Genomic DNA, 11,406 nt, shown 5'->3' on the forward strand with positions numbered 1-11,406 from the left:
TGTCTATACTAAAAACGTCATACTAAAATCTTAATGGTGTCTATTAAAAACGATGTCCTAAGCTACCTAATCAGATTTGTCTGATCAAATGCGCTCATAAAACGTCAAAGGGCAAATCCCCACTTTAATTAATTAATCTGTACAAAGAAGTTACCAGTTGTCAAAACAATTACCATCAATTCGAGTAAAATTAAATCCTTAGAGACGTTTCTGGGACACTCAGTTGACAAATCTGATAATATTTTGATCAGGCTTTTACCCTTTAAAGTTTTCAACTACGGTCTCAGATTTTATAATCTTTGACGCGCTCAAGGGTCAGAACAGAATTACTCAAAGACTATTTACAATCTCCAAATTTAAATTTATTAATTCATTATATTGAATTCGTAATATTTCACAAACGTATTATTTGTGAAATAATCGTGTTAGTTTAGTTTATAAATATACATTCAATTAAGTGAAAGAGAATTATGAAAATCTAATCATGTGATCATTAAATTAAGATAATACTTCCTTCTGCTATTAGTTGAAATACCAATTTTGACATCTGATTTTACTAGTTTGTTTGATGTAGTTACAAAGTTCAAATAAGATAGTTAAAAGTAAAAAATTGAAATCAAATAACTACTACAGTACTCCAATATTTTGGAAACTAAACTAAACAAATACATGGCCATCCAGTCAGTACGACTCGTCATCAGATTTCGTTTATTAGAATTCAGTTGTTACGTCGTCAAAGCTACTAACCCCACGTGTGAAAAACGTCTCCATGGCAACCCGCATACAAACTAATATATTGAACCTTTTTCGTGGCCTTTAGCCGCAATTTTGTGAAAATGCCAAAGAATAAAAAAGGAAAAGGAATCGTATGGGAGGATAGGGAGGTACTCTTCGATTTACCTTATGAGTAAGAATTTATTTGTTCATTATGTAAACAGATATTAAAGAGATATCATTGCAATGTGTGAGTGACGTGTTGACTAAAATTTTACATCAAAACATCAATGACTTTCGAATCATCAGGTATAGTTTGAGTAAAAGTATATTTAAGAAATATCTGTACCACTGACTTGAGATATGGTATATTAATAAAATATAATATAATGTCATGTAATATATAATTATAATGTCTTTTTTGACTTTCAAATATCACGAGAGCTTAAACACTTTGGTTATTCCCACATATATTTGTAGCTATTTAAGCATCCAAGTATATACTTTTATGAATAAAGAGGACTACAGCCGAAAGTTTCAGGCTAACCACGTGAGCTTGAAAGGTCACAGAACAAGATAAGTATATTTTGCTGACGTATTTTAATTAAAAACCATTTTTAGATACTTAAAACTTCGTTCAGGTGAGAAAATATTTGATAGAATAGAACCTATTGAAGATACTAAAGGAAACGCCGGTGTCAAAGGGCGGATGGTGGTCACTAACCTAAGGGTTATTTGGCATTCACTCACTTCCCCCAGGATAAATCTATGTAAGTGAATATCTAGAATTGACCTCATTAATTTATAAGAACTCTTAAATTACATAAATTACGGTTTATTTTAATTATAATATTAATAACAAATACATTCACTTGATGCTTTTATCTTTAATTACTTTTAAATACTAAAGTTAAATACAAACTACAATCGTACAAAGTCGTCCCTATTGTATTTAATAATACATGCATGTGTGAAAGAGAGTGTCAACCCCGTTGTTATATTTTCCGTCTCGTTATACTTTTAATTTAACAGAATGAACACAGTACGTGTTAAATAAACGTTAAACAATCAAGACTCAAAAAATCGTAAATAATTTGTTTCTGTACGTATGACAATAATTAATCTTAAGTTTCCAAACCGAAATTTTCGATATTGCTAATTAATTATTACTCAGCTCCTACGATTAACCCTAAGGAACAGGGGATTTAACTAATTTCACGAGTCATGTAATTGTTTCTACAACAAGATTAATTATTCACATAGGAGAAATATAATTATCCTACGCCTAAATACAAATGCAAGAACGTATTAAAATTATTTGATATATGAATCAAAATCCTTCGATATAAGTCAGCCTTTACGAAAGACAAAAAAATAGCCCACTGGCCCACGTTGAGTTTAGTTAATACCGTTTAAAAAAAATACCTAAGAGACAAGTAGGGTGATCTGTCTTCTCCTGACCCACACCGTCAATTTCAGATAAGGCATCCTGCTTTTTCTACAACGTTTCGAATAAAAGTCCATTGGTGCAAGCGAATGCACGAGAGGTACCTGGCACCTGGCCAGACCAACGCTGCTCATAACAATTATTAAAAAATAAATTAACAAGTGTTTCAAGTGCATTAATATTCATTGTTGTACCATACAAATTGATGTTTTTAAAGCTTAGTTTCGGTTACTTTTACTACTTATAATTATCTTAAAAAAATCTTATTTGGCACCATAATCTGCTTATGATCCAAAATTATGAGACGCAACGTTTTTTCCAGCGATCGGGTTCAACTGCGTTATTTCGACAAGCAGCAAGACAATTAGCTCCGGTTTACGAGGCTCTACACAAGCGTTCTACTGTTTAGCAGCGTATAGAAACAATAAATACGAATTTGTTTTTACCAACCTTTCACCAAACTGTATACGACATTACACAACAGTTACAGCAGTGTATAAGTAAGTCATATCTGAAAGTTATTACGAAATATTGGAACATAGTGGAGGGAACATCCGGTCGAGAGCTAGATAAAATGCCTGAATTGCCCATAGACAAAAGATGATTTGTCCAAATCCTTTAATTTTGATTAAACTAATGGGCGTAATAAAGTCATCAAATTCAATCAAACGGTTTGCATGATCTTTAGTTTCATTTTACCCACTGTATATTTTCTTAATTCTTAGGTTAAGCTTATATATATATATATATTTTTTTTTTAAATTTATATTCCTACTTACACATTATTATAAACACAGAAATGCTGTCTACGCACAGGTAGCAAATACGATTGGTTTCTTTTTGAGTCCTAAAATCTATAAATGTAAATCAATTGAAATAAACAAAAACACTGATCCGTTAATAACATTTATTCAGGGCGTATGCTGGATCAAGATTGTATCGCGACCTAAGACTGCGAGGCGCTATTATACAGAACAAACAACTACACGTATTACCACTTGAACAGGTACCTAAAATGTTTAATTCATATACTTTCTTTTTTATAATAATCTACAATCCAAAAAAATTCGCTAATTTACAATGTCGATAGTTTTGTCGGATCACCCAAAGAAATGTGAACGAAATTTTACCACAGTTAAAATCATAGAATATTTCATTATTATTCTAGCCTTAGAAAAAATATATTATTAAAACAATACCACCTAAATAGTGTAACCATATAATATTTTGTAGATATGTTTGAAAGAAACAGGATTATGGAATCTATCCAGTGACTCGGGAAATTTGGGTACATTGATTATCAGCAACGTAAGAATCGTTTGGTATGCAGACATTAATGAAGCTTTTAATGTTTCATTGCCATATATCACCATTGAAAGCGTAAGATTTCTATTATTTTTTTACTTAAAATGTGGCTTAAACATTAAGAATAAACTGAATTAATCCATAGAATATAAATCCCGTGCGCACGCGACTTTTCTATAGTAATACTTATAGTAACACTTCTACAAATACCTCCATGCAATAACCCGCCAAAATCCGTATAAACATTGTCTATTTTGATAGATACTGTCTATAATTTTATACATACATAACTATTGTTAGGAACCCATAAAAAGTTAAAGTTTTTGGCTGGGTATCCTGGCGACACATTAAAGTGTGATTAACTAATTTACTACGTTACTAAAACTTTAATTATTAATTATATTTCGTTTTAGATTTCCATCAGAGATTCAAAGTTTGGCAACGCTTTGGTAGTCCATGTCCGACCTACATCTGGAGGTTACGTGCTTGGATTTCGCGCAGATCCACAAGATAGACTAAGATCTCTTCTTTCGGAACTACAAGTCTTGCATCAGGCATACACAGAAAAGCCTATTTTTGGTGTCGAAACGAATTGGAATCAAGATGTAAATTTTATTCATTTTTTAACGTAATATTAATTTGCCATTAATAATAACAATGTCGTTGATTCTAGGATCCAAGGCCGACGAATGATGATATCGAGGAATTAGAAGAAATTGGAGAACCGCGCGGTGAAATGGGACCAACTCTATACTTAGCCTCACAGTTAGCCCTAAACAAGGAAGAATCCGATGCTCAGCCTGTTTATAGTCCCTATTTAGGCTTGGCTATTGAACCATTAAGAGAGGGCATAACGTTAAAAAGTCTTTTTGAAGTTCAGACATCATAATTTATATACTAAGTTGTAATAGTTAAGGCGGTTGAAAGAAAAATGAAAGTAAAATATTAATTATTACTTAGTTGTATTTAATTAAAAATTAAAAAAGACTAAAAGCTTGCTTGTAATATCCAGTCCCTCGCACGACTGGATACTGATCGTTCAGTAAAAAAATATTATAAATATAATAAACACACATTGAAGTTTTCGTCTAATGCGTGTTCTTTATTCTTGTGCGTGTTTTTTTTTAACTAGATGCCTCCGATCCCATGAGGGTTCTCGACAAAACATTTTTTTTTGTTGAACCCGATGATGACAATTGACATGTATATGTCTAAAACAGTACTCTGTGGGACGTATAGCCTGTATTAAGCTCTTGCTTCAGTTGCTCTGTAATCTGTGTTTAAGTCTTGTTTGAACTTGTTCAAAAACAAAATGATCTATGTTAATATGTTTGTTTAGCTTTTACGTTTTTGTATCCTGATGTTTTACAGTTTATACCTACCAATATGAATAAAGAAAATAACAGGAGTGCCGCTGGCCTGGTAAGTTATTTTTCTTAAAAGTCAAGAATTGGGAAATTTAAAATTATACTACCTAATTATAAATTTCCCACTTTTAACACTACAAACTTACGCCTTTAGGACACATCTACAGTTTTAAAACTACAAATATGTAACAAAATCCTACACATCTTTTTAATTATATTAAAGTTTTAAAACAACTTTTAAATATAAAACAGTAAAATAGAATATTAAAATTTATTCTGTTTGACAGTGTTATTATGAGTAAATTCTGGAGTTTTCATATTAATTCAGAAACTATAATATATATGGACATATAATAAAGGTTTAAAATTCATAAATTTATTTATTTTCTGTTGTAACTCTGTTACAGAGACGCTCAGCAATTGCTGAAAGAAAGAGGCTTAAAGAAGAATGGTCTGTGCTAAAAGGAATTGTTACTGACAAGCAAGAAAATAGAAATGTGTTGAAAAAGAAACAATGTAATTCTAAACCATATAAATCACAAACCAAAGAAATCAAAGGAGTAAGCATGTTTATATTAAACGTCAAGGGGCTCTATATTGCCTTTTCTTTAAATTAGTATACTTATGAAAAACTCTTTAATTGATTTAAAAACATTATTGAGTTATTTACTCAATGTGTTTGTTTCTCATTACCTACTGTAAAAAATACATACTACTTTAAATCCATTTAAAGAGTTTTATTGAAAAGACTACCTACATATTTTCTATTTTATAGTTATATTCCATGCTACATAAATTACTAAGCCTTTGGCAACTAATGTATAAGGAATATATTATAGTGTATTTCTATCTATCTTCTATACATATGTTATCTAACGGACCTTACCTTAAGTCAACCTTACTGATAATAATTATATTGATACACTAGACGAAGTTGGAAACATTATCAAATTATGTTTAAGCCTGAACAAGTGGAAGCATGTGAAGTTCTCAGAGGTGTGGTAGCACTTGTGGAAGTAGGGGCAGAGTCTTGTGCGTTGGGACTTCGGGCGGCACTGATGGCACTTGGAGCTAGTGTTGTTCCTGCATGGAGTCCACTAATTACACATTTAATATGGACACATGGTTAGAACAGTAAAAATTTAGTTGATAAGTTTTGTTTCTGAAATAGGGAAGACATTTGGTGTATGGCTCTTTATACTTTTTCACATACTTTGATTTTATTAGTGTAAAAAAAACATTTTGCATTGCAAGATAGACCAATGTGGTTGGATGGTTTGTTTTGAATGTGAATTATTCTAATTTTTACATGGTCAGTGAAAGACTTGTTTGTTTTAATACATTAATACTTATGGAATCTAAAGACAAAAATTTCTATGTTGAAATTTCTGTCCTCTTAAATTTGTGTATTTATATCACATATCTACATGATCACTTATTAAGTTCTCTTTTATTCTATTAAAATTTCAATATTATAAAATGGTAATTGATAGCACCTAGGCCTGTGATTCTTTAAAAGTTTGCTTTTAAGTCAAATTATTGTATTATATTCAATTAAAATTTAATATTTTTTTAATATTTAAATTAAATCACATTTATGTTAGATATCACTTCCTGTAAAAGTTTATAAAATATACTTCGCACACATATAGCAGTTGTCAGCTAGTAATTCTATGTCATATTTTCCAGGTGGCTGCCGTAAAGTACGTGCTAGAGCTCGGGCACTCGCCTGTCACTTAGTTTCACCTCTATGGGTAGAAGCATGTGCGGCAGCTGCAAAAAGACAGCCAGAGAGGATATTCCCTGCACCAAGCAGGTCCTCCGATTTACCTTCACCAGCGACATTACGCATTTTACTGGTAAATATCTTTTCATTAGGGGGCCGTTCATAAAATACGTCACACTGAAATCAGCTTTTTTTTTGACCCCCTCCCCCCCATTGTCACGCTGTGTCACACTTTTTGTGACCCCCCCTAGAAATATTTCGTCACAAAAACTAAGACCCCCCCCCCTGCTGAGTATGATAATATATGATAAAATTTAAATAAATTAATAAATATCTTTCATAACGAACATATTAATAATAAATAATATTTCTATTATTCAGAAGTCCAAGGATTTTCTAAATGGGCCGAAATATCGAGTCGCGCCACAGAGCTAGCGCTCATGTCAAAAAATAATAAACGGCGAACGTCACGCTGCCCTATACCACCCCTCCCCCCTTGTCACATCTTGTCACACTCAGCCAGACCCCTCCCCCCCCCTTGTATGCGAACGTATTTTATGAACGGCCCCTTGGCAGTAATCAAAAAGATAAGTTTACCTAGGTTGTCAAATGCCTAACTACAGGCTAGATTCATATAACAATTAAACAAAACTATTACAATAATACTTTTCAGAAAAAAGCAGAACACGAAAACATACCACTTATCGATTTCCTCTCTGACAGCCGAGAAAGTGATGAAGAAAATGCCCCTAGACTTCGTATCTCTAGTGAAACAGACAGCACCGACAAAAAAGCACACGACAAATCTACTGGAGAATCGCATGACCAGAATGCCAAAACATTAAATCAATCGGCCAATTTAAACAATTCACCAAATAAAAATTCTCCAAGTAAGTAAGAACATCCCGTTGTTACATGCTATTTGTGTGTACAAATTGGGAAATGTAGTTACAAACTTATTGTCATAAGATTATAATTCAACATGCTACAGACAAAATAAGGTTGGCAAAGCATTCACAGCCTTCTAGCAATGCCCCTTTGCTATATAATGAAAAATATAAAATATGGGCAACATAAGATGAGCCTGCTGCCCCTTTTCTACATTTTTTATGTAGCAAAGCTTTGCTACATAATAAATGGATGGATGGATTTAAACAAGTCCAATAAAAAATGTATTAATATTGTGGGTAAACAGTATTGGCCTTCAGTGTGCAACTCACATCCTTGTGCTTGTATGTTCGATCCCTTGCTGTGCACCCAAGTACTTTCTGTTTATGTGAAAGAAAACATCGAGAGGGGAGGAAACAGTGAGCCATTATATATTGTCCATGAATTAATATAATCTGAGGCAAAACCCATAAGGTTGTACCACCACTGTATTATAGGTTATTGACATAAGGGAGTTTTAATTCGCGTTTTAAACGCGTTACTACTATATATGCATTATAAAATACACTTTAAGGCACTACTTAAGTAGTATTGTATTTTAAATATATCATATATTTAAAAACTTTTCAGTATTTTGCTTTGACGGTATTATTATCTCTAAATTAATTCAAAGCCCTCGTTTAAAGTTAATTAATTATTGTTTCAACAGGTCGGGTAAACACAAGGCCTCGCGGTCTACCTAAGACTGATAAACGCCCCACTAATACTAGACGAAAGCTGTTCACATATAGAGAAGATGCTATCGTCGATTTAAACGGTAAATAAGCCTAAAAATTAAAACCTCTATTCCGACAATCAATTCTAATTTAAAACAAAGAATTTTTAATGTTTGTACCAAGATAACGCATGCCATCCCGAAAGATTATTTTTCTTCGGAAGTTTTAGATATTTTTCGATAATTTATAATATTCCAAACTTCATACTGTAAATATCTTCATATTTTATCCAACAATATTTATGATGTTTTTATAATTGTTATGTTCACTTATTCTTCAGATGAAAGAGAAACACCGACGCCAGTTCAACCAAAAAAACATTTTACATATCAACAGAGACAGGAGTTGATACAAGCCGAAAGAATTGCCAGAAAAATAATAAAAACACCAATAAAAAAGACACAAAGAATTGGACCAATTCTAGGAACACAACGGAAGAAAATTGTACCAAGAATTGTAAGTAATGGCCCGTATTCGGAAACTATCTTGAGTTCTTTTAGATATATCACAGAACCTCTGTCTATCGTTTACACAGTGAAACAATCTTTTTTATGATAACTCAAATTGATAGAATTTTCTCATTTAAAAGATAAATCAGTTTAATCGCACTGTTAGAACTATACTAGTTAGTTGTAATATTAATAGTCATCTCTTGCCATCACAAACTAACGATAATTTGATAGAAAGTGACTAAGAACTTATGGCACTCATAAAAGTTGATTTAGTTTTAATTGTAGATTTTGTTAATGCAAACAAAAAAAATCTCTAATGTTTATTCATTTATTTTAATCCTTCTATTGCTTAAATATTTGATGCCTTGGACCATTAAGGTGCCTGCCAATGTGGTGCAGGCACTTGATACATTGGTCCATAAAAAGTAAAATACAAGTATAGCCTTATAAAACCGAGAAAAACTATGACAAAGTATCAGGCATTTTGAATGGATATGGCAAAAGAAAGTTTTTTTTTTTAATTTCCAGGTATTAACAGGAATGTCAAAATCTGAACGAAGCGAAGTACACAAAGCATTGAACTCATTAGATTGCAAGATCAAATCCAAAGTGACATATAAAACGACGCACATTATATTTGGCTCATGTCAGGATGATAACAGAAGTCATATAAATCAGAAGTGTACCAAACCCAGGACAGTTAACGCTTTGCTTGGAGCGATTAGAGGGTGTCGGGTATTGGGTACCCAGTGGGCAATTGACAGCGCTAAGGAGGGGCAATGGTTGCCGCACTATGGGTATGAAGTGCCCCATTTACTGAAGATTTCTACGGTAAAATATTTTTATAACGACACAATTGATAAATATTTTAAAATGCTGGAGTCATTCAATGCAATACGTTTGTGTGTTTCACTGAAAATTTTCATCTCTATGCAAGTTTTGTTTCGTCGGGAAACTAACCCAAGACCTACAAGACCAATAACGCTTATCAGAACTTTGTCTTCAATCATCTTTTTTAGATTTGAAATATTTGAACATTTTAGGAAATGGTTTTATTTATGAATCCATTCTAATTAAATACTTTCTTATGAACCATATATTTCATGATATTTTAATAAATGTTTGCCATAATATAGTAATAATAATTGCCAGAATCCCATATGTCCATTTTATGAAATGACCATTTCCATGTTACAACTAAAACATCTAATTACATAAACTATATCCCATTTTGTTAGTAAGGATAGTAAGAATTAATTTCATCTATCTCAATCTACACAAAGCATATGCTATTGATTTACCCAATAATTCGTAAAAAATCATCAATTTTTCGAAAATAATATTTATATAATTTCCAGAAAGCACGAGTAGAACGCGCAGCTCTCGGTCGTATGCGTTCGGAATACGCGTACGATATTTTTAACGGCTTCAAAGTGAAAATTCAAAGTAATGCCCACCAGAAACTCGCTATAACTGAACTTTTGACCTTATGCGGGGCAATTATTCAAGATGGCGGCTGTGACGTCACAATCGGCCAGGAGGAGGGGGAAATTAACTCCAAATGGGTGTTTGACAGCGTAGCGAGTGGACGCATGAGAACTACACGAAGATATGTAAACAAAAATATACCGGATATTGTTAGTTTGACACAGAGTTGGAGTCTTAGTCATAGATAGTATTGACATTTCATATTTACCAGAACTTTAAAATAACAGTTGTATTCGATTTAAACTACACGCTTTTGTTTACGCAAATTAAAATGGAAGGTATTTAAGAGCTTTAGAAAAAAAAATTCCAAAACACCTTAAGATTCAAAGTGAAGACTTACATCTAGATGACATACGAAACCCCTTTTTTGACCCTGAGGCCCGTATTCTAGAACTAGTCAATAAAACTTAAATCTACTTTTAGGTAGATAGGCAATCCATTTTTGTATGAAGTTTGATATGTTCGATAGCACTCAAGACAACCTGAATCTTTCTCTTGAGCAATCACCAAAGCGAAGTCCACTATAATAGCACTATTTCCACTCTACATTGTACTTACTACTATTACTACTACTTGTTTAGCATGAACTAATCGAAAATTTTTACAAATATATATATATATATATTTGTAAAAATCATACCAATTTATTATTGGTTATTTTGACCAAAATCTAAGGTGCCGGCTGAATTCTAATGTATTAGGTATTTTATAACAACGTCGTCGACTGTTACGACTATCGGTTTTTACGACCAATGACTACCCTTCGATTTCGTTTTTACTGTTAAAACGACATCGATTTTTTTTAACTATTTACTACCTTTACTATTTATTTTCGTGCATACTGTAGAATTATGAAAAACGGTTGTTTTGTCATAATGGGTGACTATGCGGTCGCGATGTTATGAAATGCCGTTTTCTGGTAAGACGTTGAATGATTAAGAGAAGTTGGTATGTGCCATTAGGTTTTTTTTCTCGTGTGTTGGTTTGTTATTTGTATATGGAATTGTACACCGCTTATATATTGTTAATAAACAGTTAATGAATAAAGTATTGTTATTTAATTTTCTTTCACTTTTGTCATTTGTTTCACGTGTTTTTTATAAAACAAATCGACGAAGATCTTCGCGAAAGTCAGAAGATGAAAGTTCGATTGCGTCGTGAAACTCCAAATAAAATAATAAAGTATAAAAACTACGCGCTAGATGTCGCTAGCAAGATGTTACGCGAATGAAATCGGTGTGAT

At 32.4% G+C, this 11,406-nt stretch overlaps 2 protein-coding genes across 2 annotated transcripts; both read left to right on the top strand.

Annotated features, from left to right (window-relative positions):
• The first annotated feature begins 817 nt into the window (after positions 1 to 817).
• On the top strand, positions 818 to 4,409 carry LOC110997341 (Bardet-Biedl syndrome 5 protein homolog). Its single transcript, XM_022265458.2, has 7 exons — positions 818 to 907; positions 1,336 to 1,484; positions 2,484 to 2,661; positions 3,077 to 3,167; positions 3,395 to 3,541; positions 3,880 to 4,071; positions 4,140 to 4,409. Exons 1-7 carry the CDS (start codon positions 837 to 839, stop codon positions 4,353 to 4,355), a joined length of 1,044 nt encoding a protein of 347 aa, XP_022121150.2. The 5' UTR covers positions 818 to 836; the 3' UTR covers positions 4,356 to 4,409.
• Positions 4,410 to 4,757: 348 nt separating this feature from the next.
• LOC110997344 (microcephalin) lies at positions 4,758 to 11,193 on the top strand. The gene is made up of 9 exons (XM_045631184.1): positions 4,758 to 4,888; positions 5,241 to 5,393; positions 5,796 to 5,958; positions 6,523 to 6,692; positions 7,233 to 7,449; positions 8,157 to 8,264; positions 8,504 to 8,679; positions 9,204 to 9,506; positions 10,034 to 11,193. The coding sequence occupies exons 1-9, from the start codon at positions 4,853 to 4,855 to the stop codon at positions 10,349 to 10,351; spliced, it is 1,644 nt and encodes a 547-aa protein (XP_045487140.1). The 5' UTR covers positions 4,758 to 4,852; the 3' UTR covers positions 10,352 to 11,193.
• The last annotated feature ends 213 nt before the right edge of the window (positions 11,194 to 11,406 follow it).

This window comes from Pieris rapae, chromosome 14 (assembly GCF_905147795.1).
Source record: "Pieris rapae chromosome 14, ilPieRapa1.1, whole genome shotgun sequence".
Lineage (NCBI taxonomy): Eukaryota > Metazoa > Arthropoda > Insecta > Lepidoptera > Pieridae > Pieris > Pieris rapae.